This window comes from Nesoenas mayeri (genome assembly GCF_963082525.1).
Source record: "Nesoenas mayeri genome assembly, chromosome: 12".
Classification (NCBI taxonomy): Eukaryota; Metazoa; Chordata; class Aves; order Columbiformes; family Columbidae; genus Nesoenas; species Nesoenas mayeri.
The window spans coordinates 11,485,271-11,509,261 of NC_137547.1; the positions used below are offsets into that span (position 1 = coordinate 11,485,271).

General features: G+C 39.5%; 1 protein-coding gene across 1 annotated transcript in view; it reads right to left on the reverse strand.

Moving 5' to 3' along the window:
- Positions 1–23,405, reverse strand: part of CDH13 (cadherin 13) — a gene marked incomplete at both ends in the record, with an annotated part of 462,319 nt that extends 438,914 nt beyond the window's left edge. The window contains one exon of the mRNA XM_080352001.1: positions 23,361–23,405. Within this exon, the coding sequence (XP_080208127.1) occupies positions 23,361–23,405 (45 nt within the window). The remainder of the gene's footprint in view (positions 1–23,360) is intronic.
- Positions 23,406–23,991: the final 586 nt, after the last annotated feature.

A 23,991-nucleotide genomic window follows, 5' to 3' on the forward strand; every position in this document is an offset into this window, starting at 1 on the left:
GAAGAATACTACAATTAACAAGATCACCACAGAGTCACAGAATACCTGAGGGTGAATGACGGCTCTGGACATCACTTAGTCCAACCTTCTGCTCAAAGCTTCGAAGTCAGACCATGTTGCTCAGGGCCACCTCCAGTTGAGTTTTAGTCTCCAAAAATCTCCCTCTCTCTAACAGAAGTACTGTAATACCTTCACCAAAGCTCTCCTGAATGAAGTGAATTAAAATCTTCTTACAAGGAAAGTTTTGCTTGCTTTCACTAAAATAGATCAGAAAAGCCACCATAAAAAAAAAAATCTTGACATGATAAAACTCTGCGTGCTCTACACAAAATAAATCTTCACCACCTTAACCAGCTTCTCATGCAGGTTTGAGATTAAATAACCTAAGGTGAAGCTACTCTTGCCTTTTATGGGCTTATTGGCTACAAGGACTAGAAAAGGTCAGAGTCCCATTAACTTCCAGATTCACAGCTCCAGGACCCAAGAGCCCCAGAGATGTCTATGGCCTCTGTTTCCTACACAAGGAGCATCAGGCACAAGCTCAGCCCAAAAGACCCAGCATAAAGAAGGGGAAATTAAAACTCTGCACATTGTGCAAATGCTTAGAGGCAGCTGGTGCTTTGCAAATGTTCTTGGGCTCCCCCAGCTAGCTCCCATTAACAGTACTCCAGCACATTCGGGAATTAACAGAGGACAGAAACCATTTCTAAGAGGCATTTCACAAGCAGAGGAAGACAATTTAATAGAATAGAGACAGACAAGGGCAAGATAGCTGGCTAGTGCTAGATCACTTGTAAGCACGTATGAGCACAGCTAATGGGACCTCAAGAGCTGTAGGATAAAGCTCCTTTGAGATACTGAGGACTTAATTTTGTCCTTTCACTGTAACCTACTCCACCTCATTCAGGGATCAGTCTTTTCTAGTGACAGGGAAAGGTGGCAAGGTAATAGCTTTGTATCCTCCTTATTTTCTTGTCTGAAGTCAAGAGCATTCACTCACACTCATTTCATCCTCCATCCAAAGATGACTCCAATCCACACTTTCCTCTTTCCCAAACAAGGAATGTAATTTGTTAATACACACTGAAAACTCTCCTGTTCAAGCTGCAGTAGCTGCAACCTGGTGGTAATTCGTCACATCTGCCATTTGAAAGAGCATCATATTCCAGACAGCAACAACTAACGTTTAGTTGAAGGGAATACACTGTATACACAATCAAGCCAAGATGCTGTAAGCACTTGGAAATGAATACAAGTACACTGTGTATGCATATACAACAACTTATATTTCATCTGAGTTAAAGAATTCAGGATTTATGCCACAGTTTGTGGTGCTTTTCCAAGCCTCTACAATAAGATGATGTACAAAATTATGCAATCAATTACGTTAAGAATTTAAGTGTCATGATTTCATTTTTTAGGTAACACACTTATGGTGAAATCCTGACATTACCGAGGTGAAGGGAGCTTTAGAATCAGCCCAACTGGAGCCAAAATATTATCCATAATGGATTATAATACAAACCTACTGATACTTGGCATCATTCAGCATGAGACTATGATTATAAATTATTTGCACTTGAATATTCATACTGCATAACACTTTTTAAATCAACTTATAGGTAAAGCACCTGAACCGTCCATTAAAAGTGTCACTTCACTGTAACAGAAAATAATAAGAAATATTTCTAGTTAGACATGCCTAGAATGAATCAAAAATTGTGACTACTCAGCCACAGATCTACTTGTTCTGCAATAAACATATTCAGACTCACCGTAGGCACAGATCAAGATGCCAGAAGGGTGACTTTTAATCACTGCTAGAAATAAACAAACATCAAAAGAAAACCAATGCCCCAGACAGAATTAAATATCATTGTGCTCATGTTCTTGAAGAGTCCTCTTGTGTCCTTACAAGGAAGTGAAAAGGAAAAACAGACAGTCGGTATCACAGTTAACTTCTTGCCTTCATCAGGGATCCTTATCAAAAACAGAGTGGGAGGGGAAAAAAAAAATCTGTTAGTGTGTCAAACATCATCATTATTCTGTCCTTGAAGTGATGTTGTTCTGTACAGGCAGTTTAAACATGACTGGAGAAGTGAATTGCTAGAATATTGGTGCTCTAAATAGAATTTGCAACCAGAGGAACTGGGAAAGGGGCACCAAAAGATAAGGAAAATACACCAGGGCCACTGGTACTTTTTCTATGCTCTGCAATAACCTGAGATCTTAATCTGCTTGTGTGTAAATCCCACCATTGACTCCAGAATCTGCTACAAGTAACACTAAAGTCAGATTATCCAGCTAATGTCTCTGCTTCTTAGAGTGGCAAGATTTAAAAAGAACAGTTTATAGAGAGACATGACACAAACAGCTACTTAACTCTGCAATTCATTTCTCCCACACACCACGTTCCTATTTCTAGGGGTGTCCAAAATACACTCAATGGGGAATACCCATTTAAAAAAAAAAATATCCCTCCATCAAGAGGAGCCTCAGTAAGCACAACTAATACTACATCATCTTTTCACCCTCAATGAACAAATATATCTGATGTCCTGTGACAGAAAGAGACAACCTGAAACATGAAACTCCAAAATGGGCATCTGGGGGATATTACAGGTGCAGCCCAAATTGCAGCAGCCCAAAGGCATGGGCAGTTTGTCCGGCTGCTCTCCAGTCTGTGTGACAATGCAGCCCACACGTTTCCTTTGAATCTCAAGTTAGAACAAGCAGCAAACAATGTGCTGAAGAGAAAAAACACTGCTGTCACCTCATTTTTATACTGTTTCCAGTATTGTTCTTCTCCCTCCTCCTTCTTGGAGTAGTACTCAAAGGACAGTAATGAAGTTACACACATATCACAGTCAAAGCACTGGATAATTTCCCCTGTAGGACTAGGGAATTTAAAAAAAAAAGCCAATATAAAAAGTTTGTGATCTGTTAAAGTTGTGCTTGTAAGATACACTTCAGTAACAAAGCACCATGTTTTGTTATATATAAGCACTATACTTCATTTCAGGATTCCTTCTAAAGTCTTATTTCAGTCAAAAACCAAACTCTATAAAAACACACTATTCTGGTCCAGACTTCATGCAATCCTTTGTTCTATCTGCTCAATTTTGAACAGTATCTTATTTTCCACCCATTCTTTCTTGTGGCCAGAACTATTTAGTAGCACACCTACTCCAAAACTATTACTTCTAGGAAAATTAACTGTGACAACCACAGATAAAATCATGTTTTGTTTTTATTTCAGGTACTAAACAGCTGCTACTAGATATTGCTACCAGATGTTGTAGAATTATATGCAACATTATGCTCAATTTTAACTTTTACAAAATTACAATCTAATAAAAGGTGACACTGCTGTAAGTCAAATGATTTATTAAAGAAAAAGCCATTAAGTTCCTCTTAAGCTTCACACCCTACTACCCCAAATAACTTGTCATTATATACATCAGTGAACAGATGCAAATGTCTGCACTATTTTGAGATTTCAGTGCTGTCCCATATACCAATTATACATCCAGATGCCTTTTGCTTTAACAGCCTTGTGCACATCTGTCCATCTTAACCTGAATGCATGATGACTGTACATTTCATGGTTAAACTACCCACAAGATGACACAAGTCGGGGTTTCACACAGTTCACGTAAGGATCATCTTTTTCTACCCCTCAAATGAGCTTGTACAAAGCTAATTGAAAACACTTGGAATCTAAACACTGGGATTTTTGAGTAACAGAACACATAAATATTTGTTGCGTTACATTCAGTTTCATTTTGACACCTCACTTTGCAAAGGATTTTAGAAGCTGGAACATTTGCTGTGGGATTTTGGGGGCTAGAAGGGAGTGGAGTTTTTTAATTAAGTCTTATACCCTGATAATAACGAAAGCACAGGTTTTATTTTGTACCAGCTCCCCAATTGAAGTCACAAAGCAGCATGCAATAGCCCATGTAACTAACAGCCTTTCCCATCCACAATCACAATAAACATAAGTAACATCAAACAGGAGTGACAGCCAGTAATTATAGAACAGAAAATTGTCATGGATTCTTATGTACTAATGAAGCCAGGTACAAATATAGTAAAGCTAGATAGCTCTTCTTAATCTTCTGACAGGAAAATACACACATTAACTGGTCCACAGAGTATTTTTCAAGCTTGCCTAAATCTGTGCCTAAGCAAGCAAATAAAATATTCCACCTAACTCTACCCCCACATGTAGCAGAAGATCCTCACCAAGTAAAGCAAATTACTACAGCTTGCAGCTTGTAACAGAGCCCATTAGAGTCAAAGGCACTGTGAAAAGGTCCTCAAACTGTGTTCTAAATCAGGAGCAAGTTCACTTAACTCAGTGAAATTCCCCTGGGGTAACGTGGGGAAAAAGAAATACAAGTTCAGAGTGGTTCCAGCTTAATTTCAGTAGTTCAACAGCTTCTTCTGAAGACAAGAATATAGATTTATTACTTCATAAACTTATCCTACCATAAGTGCTTAATTTAGAGAAAGACAGATAAACACCAGAAAGAAAAAGAAAACGAGCATTATTGCAGGAGATCAGCCAGAAATGATTATTTATAACCTTAGATATCAAACCCTTCGTTAATGTATCCTAGTCTAGCTCCACTGAGGTCACAGTAGCCACACAATTTACACAGCTGAGCATCTGGCTCTAAATATTTAACTGTTCCACATTCTAGTGTGCATCCTTGCGTAGCAGAGCTTCTCTGACTAATCACGCTAGAGGTAACCACATCTTAAGTGTGTAGCTCTAAATTGAGTAATATTATCATTAATAACAGTGCCTAATTAAGACATCTATAATGTTTTTAATGAGAAAAATTGAAAGTCCTTCTGGAATTTTTCCAGTCAAATTAATTCTGAGGACTTTAGACGTTGTTACAAGTAATGTTACAGGAATGAAAATTAGGTCTAAATTAGGACATGTCACTGTATTTAAAAGGAGGAGAAAAAAGGAAACACATTCCATTTCCCCCTTTATACACAGTTCTCCACTATAACATCGCACCACAGGGGAAAATAAAACCACCATTTTGTAGTCTGCTCTAAGTTGCTCTGCATATAGTTATACCTGATGTATCTCTAAGGTCTGCACGTATTTTTAACACTTCGCTTTCAGGGTAGTCTTAAACCTCCCACGCGTATTCTCTTGGGAACAAGTATTTGCAGAATCTCAAAGTGACAACTCCTATGGCTTATACAGGCCAAAATCCTTTTGGCTATAATTCACGTGATTTTTGCTTGTCCAAATAGAAAACCCCTCAGTGAGGCTGCATGTTTAGGCAAGGAGCACATACAGTTAAAAACGGTCTGATTCAGCCTGCTAAAACTATAGGGGAAAGAGTCCCCATGGTCTCAGACGATGCTCTAATAAAATAACAGCCAGACATCTGAAAGGCTCTCAAACCCAGCAAGTTTTTATTTATGCTTGTAATAGGCCAGTCCTTCAAACTACTCCATGTGCATTTCTAGCTCACAATTACTGTTTTTTTACCATCACTTTTATTATAAGAATTTAGAAAGCATAAACCCACAAGTCAGTTATGCAGCTGGACTCGGTTACTTTGAAGACACAAAGACACTCAATCCTTGCTCTTCAAAGTATCTTGTTTGAGCACTTGTTTTCATACCAGTTACACAAGTTTGAGTGTGTTCAAAAATACACACAGGTTCAAAAACATCAGAACAAAACCCATGACTCTGTTCTGACTGGATTTAATATTAATATCTCAGACTCAATTTAGAGGAACCTGAAGCAAGGCCCCAATTGCTCCCTTTTTTTTTTTTTTTTTTAAAGTTCCAAAGCTTCAATCTTAAAGGCATGAACATAAGTTTAGAGAATGAGTTACAAACCAAGTATTACTCTGGGAATAAAAAAGCCACTATAGCATGATAAAACTCACAACACTTATCTTTGCTTTTGCCTGATCTACATTGTGTATATGATCCTACGTGTATCCATATATACCTTCAGTATGTATACATACACACACTTAGCATTCTCTTGATTGGGGTACTCAATGCCTTCACATTCCATCTCCCTTCCCTACCATTAAATGCTTCCCTCCCCAAATCTTTCAGATTCCAAAAAAAAAAATTGAATTCTGCAATTTGTTGTTCCTTAATAAACACACATTATTCTTTCTGTTTAAGACAGGTCAGCTAATTAGGTGGTTTGTCCTTGAGAGCCAGAGATTGCACAAGAGGGTTTTTTTAATGCATTGTACTAATACTGAGCATCTTGTCAGTGCTTAGATAATATTCTGAATGGGCTTACAGCTATCAATGATTAGAGTTATAAGAATAGCAAGGACATTCAGACATATCCATGTTCTGAGAGCCCAGGGAGGTTTACCCTCTTTCAAATCAGTTTTGTTTACAAAATCCTAGCTTAATTGAATTGATAGAAGTCTTCAGAGAAATAAAACCTGATTCTTATCTTCTGTTAATACCATAAATATTAAAACCAGAAAATAAACAAAATGCTTAACTGTAACTGATACTTGACAGATCTACACCTCAGACTTTCAGAAACAACATAATAATCATTGCTCTTGAGTATAATGGCAAAAGATGACGAAGTTTAAAAATACAGCATTTCTTTTCAAGGTCTTGCAATTCAAATGCTGCATGCCACTTAAAACAGAAGTCTAAAAAAGAAGTGCCAGTATTGAACTAATACACACAATGGCTGCCATAAAAGCAAATTCATATTCAAACTCCATCACTCATATGGGCCAATATTACTGTGTTTCTTAGCAAGTGTTCCACATACAGGAGGCTGATAAAATACTGTTCAAATAACTAATTCTTGGTTATTAGGTTTAACCTCTAGTTTGAATCATTCTATAAACAAACAAACAAAAAAATCCATGTGCAGTAGTCAGCTGCAAATTGTTTGATGCAAGACATCGAGTTGATTTTTCACTGAGGACACTAAAGATTGTTATATGATATTTCTGGGCTGCACAGGATACTACACATATAGAGTAGAACACCAGCTTGGTCATGTGGGGAGTCTGGGGCAGATAACACTTCTCACTATTTGCTCCCTCAGACCATCTCTGATGATCATGATTTCAAGGGCAGATGGGATGGGGTATACCAAGTTCTCTTATTCCTCCATATTTACTATGAGATAAATCTTTTTTATTTTATTCTCAGATTTGTAAGTACATAATTTGCTTTAAATACTCACAAACAAGATTTAAGCTGCCAAAGAAAATGACACACTAATCCTGGGTGAGGGGAAGGAGGAAACCACACACAAACACACACCACTAGGATATTGAAAAAGGAAAATAGCTTTAAAACCCACTGACACTTATGTAAGTTTTACTAAAGCATTGATGTCAATGATGTATTTTGGATTATTGAAGAAGAACAAAATGACAACAGTCACGCTCTCTGTTTGGGTGAAATAATTCTGTTAACCACAGTTCCCCAAGCACAATAAAAAAACCACATCTTCGTAGTTACAAGGCTGCAAAATATCCTTAAGAACTCAATGCTGGCAGTTAGATGCACTGTAGAAGTAGAGGGATGGATTTTTTCATTAAGATACAAACTAGTTAATGTAATTGAAGTTTTAGTTCTAATAAACAGAAAAACTGCAAGACTCTTTCCAAGATTCTCCCCAACAAGGCACGTTACTCTGGATTCTCAGTACCAGGGACAGTGTGCACTGATGGGCAATTTGGGGTTCCTGAGTTGAGACTGCATCCCATTTGTTAAAGATGTTCTATAGGACTTCACACAAGCTGTTTTCTTGATTTGCACTTTAGTTTTCCCTGGTCTTAAATATTATCATCTAACTTCTCACAGAAGAAAACAAAAATTATAGATACAGTAGCATACAGAAAATGAGATCCCTTCATTATGTGAGGTTATTCATAATCCCTAGTGATGCAATTCTGCCTTGAAACATATCCAGCAGGTGTTCTTAACTATAATAAGTACCTGCAAAAAGCAATTGAGAAGAGCAGTCTGAATATAGGTCATCTACCTGTCTTTCCCCTGTATTTACATTGCTCTCCAACTCAGGGCTTGGCTCCATGCCATGCCCCATGCAGCTCTGTAATCAGCAACAGGCCAGCACTCCAACCTAAATCACAAGAAGAGACAAGTGTCCAGTATCCCCAAAACTTGGCTCATCTGTGTCAGAGCTTTGCTTTTAGTTATATCCTCAAAAGGACACAAAAGCTCATGGCTTAATTTCTCACTCTAACATTAGCTTTTTTTTTGCCTTTCCATTTATCAGTTTCTGCCACTCCAGAGCCAACATATCAAAATCCCTTACTGACTGGCCTCCAGCAGTCCATAAAAATCTTACAGTAAATCCTGCAGCTGGAAACATACTGCTGGTACCTTGCTGGATGCACTAGATGGCAAAAAGAAATAAACAGCTAGTGTAAGAAAGAGTATTAACTTGGTTCCACAGAGCATTTAGAGATTTTTTATTTTTTTTTTTTTTTTTTTTTACTTTTGGTTTCACTTGGTTCATAAAGCAATTGAAACCTTTTGAAGTCCTCTGCAAAGTAGTTATTGTTCCCTGCCAGAAGACCCAGCTCCAGAGCAATTGGTCTAGGAGATTTACTCAGAAAATCCAGAAACCCTGGAGACCTGACTCCAGGACACTCTGCCAGACAGTAACTGAACCCTCTCAAAGCAAACAGACTTGCTTCTTTATGTTAGCACTCTTCTTTTTTTAATAGTACACTAGAGTTTCATCACTCTTAGGTTTCAAAGCCATTTGCAGATGGGAAAATGAGGTAGAGGCATGCTCATTAGGGCTTATAAAATGCTGGCTAGCAGAAGCTCATCTTTCTAGTCATTGTACACACACAGGACAGTCATGGGTCCCCACACTAATGCTTCAACTCTGAAATCTTTACACTAGTAAATTCTTGGACATATATTAAGGTTCCTGGTTTACAATATATTTCCTTTATTTTTGGGAGCACAATGCAGCATGGCACATGTCAGGGGCTACTCTTGGTGGCAAAGAAAAGGTTAATGCTTTCCAAAGTGCAGTTACTCACAAGACCATTCTGACATTTCAGAAGTCAAGAGGAACTATTATTAGCTGCACCTAATAATATTGCAAGTTCCCACCCATGGAATCTGTGCGCAACCCTCCATTGAATTGGCAGCCGTTGGCGGTATCACTGCCACATGTTTCGAACTGGGCAAGTCTCAAAAACACTGCCATAGCACTGTGCAGTCAGCCTGAAAATATCTTCACTGCTCTAGGGAGATGAGTGATCCCTTTGGAACTGGTTTTTGGAACGGTGAACTAATGAATCACCAACAGCTTTAGACAAAATGTATTGCAACACAGCATGTAGTGCTGCAGAACTGAAGGAAATCTGTTTACAGTGCTTCAGCAGACACTTGAAATCAAGATGCTCGAGAAGGATGAGGCTGTTAAGAGAGAGGCAACGCTTCAAATGCTGTGAGCCCAGTTTTAAAACTCATACTGTGGCCAGCAGCTGTTCCCCAGTACCGGGGTGGGCTGACCCTAGGTGTGGTGGCCAAGCCACACCTCAAGAAGGGTCTCTACATGGAAAATGGGCAAAGGACAGAGCAAGAAACAACCATCTTCTCCTGAGTCTGCTGGTGCATGTGTTCAGTGCCAAGGACAGCAATCAGAAATTACTTCTGTCATTCAGACACATTCGCTGCCCACACCCCCCTGTCAGCCACAGCTGGCTGCAAACCTTGTCAGTAAGATTTACACTATATTTGGTAATGGGACAAGGTTGACACCAGACTTTGTATTCAAGCCAAGAGTCAGCCTCATGCATGTGGCTGGTGGGAAAAGGCACTGCCTTACAGCTCAGATTCTTAATGAAGCAGTACAGTCTGAAAAGAAAGGCTGAAAAAATAAAATGAAATGAAAGTCCACACAGAGTTTGCTGGGCAAGGGGAAGGCCAAAGTTTGAAACTCTCTTCAACCTAAGTACACCCAAAGCCACAGCTCAAAGAAAGCTCCCTGCCCTACTTTTACCCAGCCAAAGCAAAGCTGCTACACAAACAAGATGCTTTGGGCCAGAATAAGCAAAAAGGAGCTTAAATTTGAAGGCAACAGTTACAAGCTTGTCTGGGAAAGGCAGCAGGTTTGATGTACTAGCACTGCTTATCCAGGGACTAATTACATATTTTACAGCAAAGAGTTACTACCTAAGGAAGCAAGGATCCCTTTATTGAAGGATGGCATCTACCTGTTAAGCTGAAGTCACACTTTCTCATCTCCCTCTGTTTTCAGGCTCTACAAGCACTCCACACCTCCCAACCCAGCAGCCTGCACAGCAAGAAGCTTTGCCAATAGAACTAAACAACACCAGATTTGTTTACAGGTGCTAGGGTAGCTAGCTGATCAGACAGTTCACTGATTCACAACAAATGTATGGAAGAAAGGCAAATTAAAGACACACTGATTATTATTTAAGCGGATTGCTCAAGATTCGTTATTAATGAAATTCATGTAACCACAGCCACAGAAGGAGACTAGACAGTGAACCAAGAAATAAGAAAATGGGATGAGAAGGGAAAAATGTTTCTCCCCGATGCACTGGACTTGTCCAGCATATGACAAGCAGCAGGGTAGTACAAATAAATCAGGGAAGGGCTATTGTTTACAACTAAGCAGCTTCAGACCCATAAAAACATCCAAATTCCAATGCATAAACTGCAAAGCATTTTTAGAAATACCAAAAATATGTCTAGCAATAAAAGATCAGAGCCCTACCCCAGGTGTTGCATAACCTTCCCTCCCTTCCACAAAGAGGTTTACAAGCAAAATTTACCCTGATCACTGTATTCAAAATCTACCCCCAGAGCTTGGCACAAAATTCTGCACACTGCGTACATCTCATAGCTTACAGGCTGGGAGAGACGTACTGCATGTACTTCCTCTGCTTTTAAAGCAAAGAAATACAGTCACAAATCAACAACAGTTTTACAAGGAAAAGGAGGGAGGATCTTCAGACCCCCTGACTCAGCCATGCTGCTAGTTAAAAAACCCCTCCAGCACTTCTGGGTGGGTTAATGTAGGGCAAGGCTGAATGCCATAGCAAGCCCACTGCAGCACTAACTCAACAGGGGTATTTACACCCTAGAACATCCACGGAGTAACTCACTTTTTAAAGCTGCACACTCAGTATTCAGAGGTGGCGTATTAAGAGTGTGCTATATCCAAGTTAACCAAGGCTGTAGCTAGCTGAGGGTTTCAGCAGAAGGTTTCCAGAGAGACCTGAGCCTTACTTCTGTATAGGTACTACTGATTTAAATTGACAGTTGAAGTGATACTTTACACTTGAAATACAGACTCTTGCCCACCAGGCAACTGAACCGAGACCAGCATGTCAATTATACAAGCACAGCTTAACAGTGAAGATTTTGGAATTCAGTAGATCTGAACTACAGGCCAATCTGTAAACTGGAGAACTCAAAGTTGACTGGAACCTCTACTCCAATGTCTGGCCAACTCAAACACGCTGTCCTGCAAACAGCAGGTCTCAGGCCTAGAAGTTTCTGTGCTACCCAGGCTCCCAAGGCAGAAATAAGAATTCTAGTTTGTTTGCAGTCCTTAAACACATACAAGGAAAAACTGCAAAGTAACTATTTTTCTATTTTTGTTTCCTTTCCAGTGTTTTGAAAGGTCAAATGTATTTGCACTCTGCTGTGTTCTCTTTATCAGTGCTTAAACTCAAACACTGCCAAATGAATCATGAGTCAGGAAAACACCCCAGAAATAGTGTCAGAAGTAGACCCATTGTACAGGAATCATATGCTCAGTCGTCCAGGGATGGTTGTTCCTTTTTTAAGCACAGAAGAACCTGCAGAAAACTAACAGCTAGTTTGCAAATATGCCTGGAGTCAGGTTCTCTTTAATCTTTGCTCTTCAGCTGGCCTCAAAAACACACCAGAAAAATAAGAGAAAGGAGGTAAGTCAATGAAATTATAAATTAGCAAAAATGGTAAGGGAAATCACATGCTATCTGACAAGACTCTCATAAGCACTGGCCCATAATACGCATTTCAGCAAGACATTGCCTAGCTTTTCTTGGTATCTGGCTTGCTTCACATTTAGTGCTGGAAAGCCAAAACAGAATTGTCCTTCCCCTCCCAGGTTCTCTTGCCCTTTCCTACCTATTTTCTCTGGGACGTACTTTCACCTGTACACAGTTAAAGTATGCTTGTGTTTCTTGGAGGATGTGTAGGAAACAACCTGGTACACACAAAGTAGCTTCAGGCAGTTAAAGGAGTGACATGCAAACAGTTTTACAAGAAACTGCAATGTGCCCTCCTGCAATAAAGGCTGGTTTGGTCTCACACCTAATACCCAATTTGTCCTCTGTTCTCTCTTTCCCCTTCCCTCCTCAGCCAACTAGTCAATTAGCAGTAGCTATCTCCTAAGTTTTATTTCATCTGTGCAGCAACGAGTTTCCCAAAGCATCAGTAGAATGGATTTAATGATCATGAACACAACACTGTCAAAGCAGAGAAATATTGTCCATTAAGAAATACAGCAAATGATAATAAAAATGTCCAACCAAAACAAAGCGTAGAAGAGTTCTGTGGATGGGCAGCTAATGAATGCTGGAAACAGAATTAAATTTCGTCCCTCTCATAAACCAACATGCTGATACACATACAAACATGCATAAAACAGAATTAAAGTCCTCCTGTTTCTTGATGCCAGAAGCTTCAGATGCAGATATTACCAAGAGTTCTGGATATGAGCGTCAGCCTAAACTATCAGGCAAGATGGCATGTAATTGAAGATGGGGAAATAAGCAGAATCAGACTAGATACAGCACTTCATTCCTGTACACACCTGTTAAGTATATCACACATAAAAGGCTGCTTTCCAAATCCTAACAGCTGCAAAATTGATAGGACACTGAATACCATGTTTTTCCCCTGCCTTGGTTTTCCCTTCCATTTCTGTGCATTAAGATTTGTTCTTCTTTCTTGTATTCCTCAGTCAGCCAAGGAAAGGGACAAGAAATTCAGCAGCTATGTTGGCACGTTTATTACTAAATAACTATCCCAGCACTCCTGGCTCTAAGAGATCACCAACTTAAAACCATTAATGGAGCAGCCAAATTAAATCGCCTTTTTCACATGTAGATAGAACTAGACTGTCTTAGAGGACTGACTGACAAAGCAGCAGGGTAACAAACATACCAAGAAATGCACAAGATTTGGGCCAGATATGCAAGCACTAACAGTACAATGCTTATAGTTTCCTACCACATTAAAGGTTACATTTTAACACTGTGCTAACTCAAGACAACTTGCAGATTACCCGGTAAAAATAACCAGGGACTATGTAAAACACTAAAATAATGCAACACCTTAAGAGAAGAGTGTCTGGTTTTCCTCATATTGCAGGAAAATCCCAATCTTCTCATCTATCACCAAAAGAAAAAAACATCTAAGCACCAAGAAAAGGGACAGACTTTCCAAAATGGCCTGTAGAAGCCCATCTAAGAGAAGTTAAGTAATAAATATTCATCCTTGGCCCCAACACTAGAAGTTCTGGAAGAAAGTTCGAGTAGAAAAAACTAAAAGCACTCAGACTATCTGAATTTTTGGGGGCTGATGAAGTGGAACAGAGAAAAAGCAATTTAAACAAGGAAATCACAGGAATACTGATGCTTCCAGTCAGCCTGGAGGGAAGGCAGGGAGAACCACTCCTGCTGTGCATGATTGCTTTTGCTTCCTTCATATCCCACATAGACTCCACAAACGCAGAACATCAACGAGTCAGATGTCAAGAACAAGTTGGAAAAACTATTTAGTTCAGGTTCAACATGAGTTATGGCAGACAACCAAGGCTGTTTGTATTTTAGCCAAACTCTTTCAGGCACCCATAATCAATGTGTAGTTCCCATGCATAGCAAACAACAGTTCCTGTGCTTATGTGCCTTTGACTTACGAAGGAACAAAAGCTTTGAAAATTGCATTCTTGGGAAGCAAGTGTAAGGAGATCAAATCCTCATTTCAGAAGGACGTAACCTACAGGAAGAGGCAGCTGTTCCACACAGTCAGAGATTAGCTTTCAATAGTCCGTTCAAGTCTACAGATTCTCATGTTCTGGGCTTGTAACAAGTGGTCCATCTGTGTGTCATCATCCCCTCAAGAATTCAAACATTTAGGTGCATCTCACTAACAACAGCACTGCAGGACAGCGACACCACACTGACAGAACCTACAAAGAGGAGTGGAACTGCCATGGCCAGGCAGCTCATCTCCTGCCAGATGAGCCCAAGTTTTTAGTAGCTCTGCCTCCAATCTGAGGAAAGAAAGGAAGGTGGGAGCCTTTATCAGTGAACAGATGGGGGAAATATTCTGCCATTGAGACTATGTCTCACATTGCAGTGGAAATCTCCAGCATCTGTCCCCCTCCCAAGCACTAGAAGCATTGTTCATGGTTTGTTATCTACCCATCTTCTACCTCAAACTGTTTTGGTCTCAAATGCTACAAATATGGTGGTACTGCCAGCCTCAATCCTCCTCTGCTCCAACTGATCATTTTGCCAGCAGCCACCACAAACACCAGTTATAACCACATACACTCCATTTCCCCTATGCCCAAAAGAAATCTCTGCAGTTATGATTAGCTGACATTTCTTCTTCACTCCCTCCATAGGCAAAACACTAGCTGTATAGAGATAGGCAGTTCTTCGGCAAATCATAACTAATTATATTTTTGAAAGTTGAGGGACATTATTAAAATAGTACTACATACACCAGCTTCTGATTGGCTTAAAGACTGAATTTATTCTGGGCGCCCTCCAATCAGAATTAATCTTTCTATAGCACAATGAGCTGTCACTACTGAATCAACACCAGCAGCAGAAATGACAGCAGCCTACATCATTACTCAACTAAGATAATAGAACTAAAGTCATTGAAACAGGCAGATGTTGGAGGCTGTCTCCCATTTCAGAATAATGTTCCTGTCGTAACTCAGCATTTATTTTAAGGAAGCAAGGATAAATTCATTACCATTTGCAGGGTGCTTGGATATAATAGTAATAGAAGCCATGTAAGCCTCCCAAAATGTACACAGCAGAAATGCACTTGGCATTGATACTAACCATCCTTCACCTCGATAACATGAAGCGGGGCAATGCAATCAATCCATGTCCACTGGAGACCTGCTCCCGTATTAGTGTAAGCAACAGTGTTTTGCTACTGCAAACTCAGAGAACTGCAGTTGAGAGATGTGTAAGACCAGAAGTCATTACCACAAGAGAAAAAAGTTCAATAATTTATTCCCAGCATCCTTACTTTATTTCATGGTAAGATATCATATCCAAAATTATCATCTAAAGAGCTGCTGTTTTGCCAAATTGCAATACTCAGTATCCTCACTGCACAGAACATCACGCTTCTGCATTGATAACTAAACTGCATAGATCCAGCAATGACATTTAAAACTGAAGATTGTATTCTTCTTTATAATTTTAAATTAGATCTTTTATTAAAAGGATTAGAAGAAAATAATTATTCCAGAAATAGAAGCAAATGCCAGATCCTTATTTATTTCTGAACAGAAGTGTAAATGGGCACAAAAAGTGTACTTTCCATTACTGCTGGTATTTAATGACCATCCTTACATCATCTTCCCACTGAGTGATGTCTCCTGCAATAATATTGCCACATATTAAGGAAAGGTGATCAAACATGGGCCTAACTACTTTAGTGTTCAGGTCAGAGCTGTACACCAGTAAATTGATAGGATTATTGATATTCATATATCAAGATTTATAGAGTTCAGAGTCCAGTTGGTTCAATAAGATAATGAATTATAAAAGCAAAAGACATTTTGGAAAAGAATAAAACCACTTAGCCTGACACACAATACAGCCTTCAGGTAGCAAGCTAATACAAATGCCCAGAAATCAAAACTGATTTCTATGTATCATCCCATTTTAATTCAATTCTCCTTTATCTTTACCCACATTTTTTATTTTGCATTTCACCTGAATAAGGATAGCAGATAATATCCATGACTTCCTGGCATTTGCAAGACCAGTTATTTTATCTTGGCAGAAGGTCAAACTGAGCACCTTTTAATTTGGCCAGTTATCTAACTGTACCAAACAGCTGAGATATCCATTCCTGCTTCATAGCACAGCTGGAGTTGCTCAGCTTCCTCTGACACAATGGGTTTAATGGGGAGGGAAATGCCCATCCGATTCTAACAGCTAATTCCATCTCCTTGCACTTTGAGAGCAAAGTACCAGATGCTCTGGATTTCCTGCTTTGTCAACTATAGAGCAGCACTATGTTCAGCTCTCACATTTTGATATAGCTGTTTGTTCTCTGGTAAAACGTGGTTCCTCAGGGAAAACAGAGGGTTGTCTCTGGAGAAATGACTAAATACACCTTGTTTGGCAGTATGGGAACTCAAAGCCAGTAAGTTTGTCTGTGAGAAAAGGCAAGATCTGGGCAACACTCTGCAGACTGTATTCTCTGTTCCCAGGCAGTTACCAAGACTTGGCTCAAAGTTAAAATGCAACAGACACACTTCAAATACCATCTTACATCAAGAAAACTGTAATAGGCTGGGAAAGGGGCAACTTCAGATGATTTTGCCAAACACCTACCCCATCCTTCTATACTGTCTATACAAGTTATGAATCATACACCCAATTCACACATGCTGGGATAAATCTCTAGGGGATCCAGACAAATTTACAGCTGCTTAGAATTTCTGCCTTTATACAGTGACTTCATGGGCAGCTGCCAGCTTTTATTTTACTCCTCTGGGTTTAAAATCCCCCACGTTTGACTCCAAGACTCTTCTGTAAAGACAGTTTGCACAGATAGCCTTCTTGCAATTCCAAGTTATGATAAGACAATGAAAAGAAATAGATTGACTATAAAGTAGATGAGCTGATTATCAGTGTGGTATGTTGTAACATGCTTTTTTGTTCCACAGCAATCCAAACAAAACTCAATGCGCTAACAGTTTTATGGATTGATTTCAAACAATTTGAGAAGTTAGTCATCCTCACTGTACCTCTGCCACAAGTGTGCTCCTGTCCCTGTAGCAGCCAGCCATTAATGTATGGAATCTGTACTTCCCCAGCTGAGTTTCTAGCCAAGCTCCACAACTTACAGTAGCCTTAGCACACACATAGTAAAAGCTGAGAAAAGCTTACAGGTATAGATATGTCCAAGTAAGCACCTGTTATGTCATAAATTCAAGTTGTAAACCTGTGATATGTTGCACCTATATATGTATTTCTTCCCATACAGCCACATTGACAGTGCTGTGACAGCTTAATGATCTAGAACCTGTGGTTTTCAGCATTCTGAGTCCTTGTTACACACAAATACCACAAGGTCCATCTGCCACAGTCACTCATTTGCCAAAAACTTCTTCAAACCTTTAGAAACCCACTTTCTGTCTGTACTGCTATTAACACAGCCTTCATACACACAAGAATTATTTGCTCTTCATTATATACCAGACTGCAAAGTCCTTGGGAATTAAATATTAACTTTTTAGAAATATAAACATTACTAATAAGGAATTAGTTGTCCACAGCAGGAAAACAAGAAAGTTTAGACTGAGACAGCTATTATTAGGGGCTTGTGGGGTGTTTGTTGTTGTTGCTTTTGTTTTCTTTTTTGTTGGCGGTGGTTTTGTTTGTTTTTCAGTTTGAGGAGTAGAACCTCTATCAAATGGACTCTAAGGAACCTTAGGCAATAAAAACTAATTCAGTCTGGAGAGCTGCATATGAGTGCCCAATTTTGAGACACTTAAACTTGAAGGTGAATGTCCATCTCCCTAAAAACAAGGCTCAAAGACACCAAATTAGACATCCATACAGGGATATTCATAGATATCAGGAGTTATTTAAACAACTTAATCAGCTTTTCCAAGTGGTTAGAGATACTGATAAACTGTTCTCACCTCACCCCATTTTTAATAGCTCATGTTTGTTTTAGTCTGTTCTTAGAAGTGTTTTAACCAGCTCCACCAAACCAAATCTTACATTCCTCCTTTTTTCTTTAGCCAAGAAAATTAATGGTGTGAAACAGCAGAATATTAGATAAGTTAGCAATGGAATGAGTTCCCTTCATACAAACCAGTAAGGCTTTCAAATAAATAGATTCTTATGTTTGACAGAGAATACAGTCCATATCACAACACAGGAAAAAAAAAGGCAGCGGGCAAATTTCCAAGACCTTTGAATAATGAAACAGTGGTTAATAAAGCAAGCCTTATTTTTCACTCTCCTTTGGCATTTAATAACCTACTGATTTGTACACACGAACATCGTGCGAGCTTCAAGACACATGAAGTGACAGAAAAACACAGTGTCCCATCTGCGCTGGTCCCATCCATCTGGTGATTAGGGCAGGGCACAGTGCAACCATATGGCCATGATCAAGAACCCACTAATATCATCCAGAGTTGAGTGGGAAGAGCTATGGCTCACTTAGTCTCCTAAGGATGATAAATCCCTCTCATTCTGTCTCCCCTCCCCAGTGGACATAGTAGATTTGTCTTTTTGCTTGCACAGATGAAGCTTTGCTGGTTACAATACTGGTGATACAGGAAAAAAAGAGTTTATTTTGTGCTCATAAGTGTCAAAGACAGAATGAAGAAGTTATTTCCATGAAAAATGAAAAAAAAAAGCCAAAAAAAACACCCCACAAAACAAAAAAAAACAAAGCACACACACAACACCATCAACCTCACATTTCTGCCTTGAGTCCCAAGGGAACTCTGAAACCAGAGGCCAAAATCCTGACACAGAACACATTGGTAGAGCTGATCAGCTGCTGATGATTAGAGATGTGGCTCCAGCAGCCATGCAGGAAGAAGAGAACAGTAACAGCTCTGTTATCCAGCTTGTCCTTATATATTAATAGAATGGGAAGAGCCTACTTATCCAACAGTGAACAGGAAGAAAACAAAAGGCAGAACTTCGTGTCTTCTTGAACAGGCACCACTGTTATTATCTACATAGTTCTAATAGTTCCTGTTGTGCTGGCCTATTGAGATATCTTTTAGAAATATTTCCTAGCTGAAAAAAGTCACTGAAAATGAAGCCATTAACCCCCAACAGATCACAGAAAAGATATTACATGTGCTAGAATAACCTTTTTCTATTTTTGATCATCAGAAACCAAGTCCCAACATATTGCCTGAGCTACATCTTAAATTACAAAATAAAGTCTAAAGTTGTACACAGCAAAGTGGGTTTGTGATGCCATAACTCCAGGAGCATTTTCATGACCAGTTTCCACTTGCTTATTCTAATAAATCCCCCTCACTTAGCAGTAAGGAGTCTGGTCAGGTTGTGTGTAAGAATATCTTTAAAAGGTTACAGCTGTTACCCAGAGTCATACTAATTCACAAGGGGCCAACCTTCCCTCAAAGGCAACATTTAACAAATAGCACAGCACTGCTGGAATGGCTCTTGTGTTTTGGGAGACACCGTTGAATGAGAGATCTAAGTGGCACATCTTTTTGACTACATAACCAAAAATGATGGCCTGAAACTGCCAGGAGTAGGTGTCAGCCTGCTCACAAAATGCTCATCAGTACAAGTAATTACACATAATAATGGGCAATTGAGTTTCTGTAACATGCTCAAAGCATTTTTACAACTCAGATATAGCAGGAGATATAGGAGTTCTTCTCCAGACTTCTCAAATAATAAGCAGTCTTAAATAAAATAAGACCTACAGCAACAAGATACAACATGGAAATGCTTGATTAGAATTTGAACATAATCTTGACCATTATATCAACAGTCTCTGTGTGAGCACCAGTCTTTCTTCCTGAAGCTGATAAATTTATTTTTCTTTTAATATATGGGTGCTGACTTACAAGCTGTGAATGGAGCCCTCTTCTGGAGAAATTTGAAAAAATAAAAGCTTAAGAATGCAGAAGTCTGGGCTATGCATTTGGGGAAAGAGTTTTAGGACTGATTTTCTCTATTCACTGTAATGACAAGTCTATGAAATCTGTACTTTTTTCCCCCATTGACTTAGTTGCACCCCAGTGGAACATGACAGTTACTGTTAAAGCTATCAAAAAATGTTTGGTTTTTCACCTCCTCTTGTAAGTTTTACTCACAAATTTTATATTGATTCATCTGTTCACATGAAATGTGTAACATAGAAAAGCAAGCCTGTGATGGACTTTTGTTATAAAAAAAATATTACTTTGTATATAGGCCTTAGAAAATATCCTTTGGGGAAAAAACCCAAAGCCTACCCAAATTTGATAGATTTAAAAATCTGTATTTACTCCTTACTGTACACTGAACTGCACAAGCTACCAGAGTACACTTAGTTTTTATTGCCAGCTTCAGATCAATAAAGCTGTATAAATACCTTTCATAGTTTTAAAGGTGATCCTGAATTAGAGAATTACGTGAAACATATCTTCCTCAGCTATTCCAGCTGAGGTTCTGTTTACCTCTTGGTGAAAACAGGGCAAACAGTTGGTAGTAGTATAGACTAAATCTTTGCAAAGGAAAAAATACATTTATTGCCCACCTGTTTACCACAACTTTTACGAACACACTTAATGGGCTGAAGAAGCAATTCCCCATCCTTTTAATGCCTCAAAAGGCAATCTTTTTTTATATTTAAGAAACGCAGTCAAATTAAATGCAGACCAAGAAAACACAAAACTCAAGTTCCCAGGTTTTAGAAATGATCTTTTAATTAAAACCTTCTCTCTGTTCATGTCCTTATGAACATAAGAATTTCCTCAAACTTTTTTCTACACTGTAAACTTTGCTATCACTACTTTAATGTGAAGTTATTACCATCTTCTGCTTCCACATGAAGTACTGCACTATTAGATTGTTATTGCTTAGAAGTCATCTTATCAAAATTGTGCTTTGGAGGTTCCACAAGCATTGTATTATATGAAGCATTATTGCTACTGCTAAGGGAGGGGGAAAAAAAAAAAAGAAAACTTACAGAAAAAACCCAAAATGTGTTACAACCACTACACAGCCAGATGGCTGCATTTGTTTAATATGTTGTTTCTCGCATTTGTCTGTTTACTTTTCCTGTCACATGAAAGTTGTGCATGTGGTGTGTCAAAGAGAAAAGCCAAACAGCATTTCAGCAATTCCCTTTTCCTTCCTGAGCACAATATCACCTTCAGTTCACACTTCAACCTGCCAATACTCAACCACCTTGTACCTGAAGATAGATTTATGTACACTTCCTTAATATAGTGTAATTCATTCCTTAATTTATTAACTCTTAGCCATGATCTATAAAGTAAACTTGGAGCTCTGTTAAATCACCAGGTAGAGACATTGCCAGTTAAAGCTGGATATGCTAATAAAGAAGGGGGCTGTGCAGTTTAAGCACTTAAAAATAATACTAAAGCACCACAAGCTCAGCCCTGCAGTATATGCCTTGAACTCAGCCCAGCAAGAGAAGAAACTCTAAAGTATTACTGGAAGTTATCAATAAAGTGCACAGTTTTCAGAATCAGGTGTTCTGCACCTTGTCAGATTTTAAGTAGTTACTGATGTTAAACAAGTGCCAGCTCTGTGGTTTAATGGGCCTCAGAAGTCTGTCCTCCTGTATCATACACATACTGTTCTCCCTACAAGGGACCGCTAAAGAAAATCCAAACTCAAGCTGATTAATTCAGTACTGTGCTAAAGAAGATAGACCAAAAAAAAAAAAAAAAAAGACTGAAAACACAGAGAAAGCCAAGCAAACTGCAGTCCAGATGGCAGGGCTCAAGCCCAATGTAGCACCAGCTCACTATAGCCCCAGGTTACCTTCACACCACCTCTGCCCTCTCCCCACAGCCCCTCTGCTCCCTCGGCACTGCCCAGGCTGGATCTCAGCCCACTTGGACAGCTTCTCCCCAGGAACCCTTTGGGCATCCCCAACCCACCAGAGAGCCTCTCAGTGTGTATCCCCAGCACATGCTGCTCTGGCTTCTCCAACCCATCCATGGGTGCACTGGGGCACCAAACCTATGGCCCAAAGCAGCTGCTTTCATTCCTTACATGCCCTAAAGCAGGATTGTTATCCTGAACACACCCAAATGCCTTCGTGCTTGCTCATGAGTCTCCAGTCACCGATTCTGCCACTGTCCCATAGCTTTAGCCACCCACTCCAGTGCTTTTACTCCTTATAAGTTAAACGAGGACCCAAATATCCCACCCTTGATCCACAGCACATGTGCATTCAGTTCACCCTACTGCTTCCTACTTACACACTCTTGATATGTCTCCTCTCAGCAATGAGCCTCTCCCAACAGCGATCACTCACTATTTTTCTCCTTATCGCCCTATTTTAAAAAAAGCAGACTGGAGATTGCAATTATAAATACAAGTTCACAGACTCAGCGTCCCGAGCACTAGTTTGACGCTGTAAAAACCTACCAGCCCCTCAAGGGTTAACAAACCCACTCGATCGCAAGTCAAAAAGGAATTAACTTTTATCTCTACCCAGTGCACGGGATGCCAGCGCCACTGTCACTTAATGCAAGAGTTTACAGAGCTCCCGAGACAAAAAACAAAGAAATGCGTTTAAACTGCACAACAACAAAGGATTTTCAGACCTCCCAAGAGCTTCCAAAAAGTGAGCCCTGCAACAGCAGCAAGAGGAAAAGATCAAGCAGAAGGTACCGAGAAGTCCGAGCCCAGCGAGTCCCTTTGTGTGACAGACAGCAGCAGCAGCAGCCGGGGCTCCAGAGCTCCAAGGCTGGTGTTTTTTCCTATGCTTTCTGGCAGAGGGGGATCTATTACATTTAATAAGAGAAATGCTACACAGCAAGTCGCTAACAGAGTATTACACATCTATCAGGAGAGTACAGGGAAGGGAACCTTTTGCAAGGTCTGATTTTATTTTTCCTCCATATTCCCCCCTCTTTTTTTGTTCCCCCTATTTTTTTTTTTTTCAAAAGGTCAATAAATAACGTGAGCTGCCTATAACACCCTACTACCCGGCAAAAGCCACAGAGGAAAAAGGCAAATCAAAGTTGCAGCATTTGATATGACAGAAAATACTGCTGCTGCAGCTGCTACCGAGACACTCGAAAGATTCCCCCCAGCCACCCTTCCTGAAGGGAGACAAAAAATGCTGTATATCACACAGCAAATTTGCTGTAATTGTAAATCAAGAAACTAAGAGATTCTACATTCCTAGCAACTGGCTTAGAGCAGAGATCTTGCATCTTTCAACAGCAATTCAAGCAGTGTTTAATTAGAAATCAAACGTGGATTACAAACACTTTCAAATCCAAACACAAGAGAAGGAAAAGGAAACAAAGCAAGGAAAACACACACATTTCTTACCTGGGACAGCAGAAAGGACAGAGTAAGTTGAGTTTTGTGCTGCATTTTGCCAGACTAGAAGGTACCAGAGGCTTTTTCATTCATGCACTCGGCTGCACTGAGCATATTTTCACTGTGAAACAGCCTTTGAGAAGAGACTCTGCCTTGAGAGCCAGCCAACTTCCCAAATAGATCAGCAGCATCATCACTAAAGCATTGGATAGAGTCTGATGACCAGAACCAATGGCTTTACAAGGATGATTTCTTCACAAAGCATCCCCATTTTGCATCACACATATTGGGCAAGCACCTCTCACAAACACAGCACCTTCAGAAAGCATTTTGCTTTGGTGTATTTCTGTGTTTAGTTTCAGTCTAACAAATCATGCCTTACAGATCTCAATAGTATTTCCCTTTTAGAGAATGAAATTGCACAGAGAGAAATAAGAGCAACTCTGAGCACCTCTGAAAAGAGATTCTCTTTATTAAAATGTTAATAAGGTATGCTTTATTTTTAATAAATCAAGAAAATGACCCCTGCAGTTGTAGTAACTTCTAAGCCTTAGAAGAACACAGTGAAATCTTTCAGTGCAGCAGAAATACAGATTATATTTTGTGTTTTCCCCCCTAATCTCACAAATCATAACGAAGA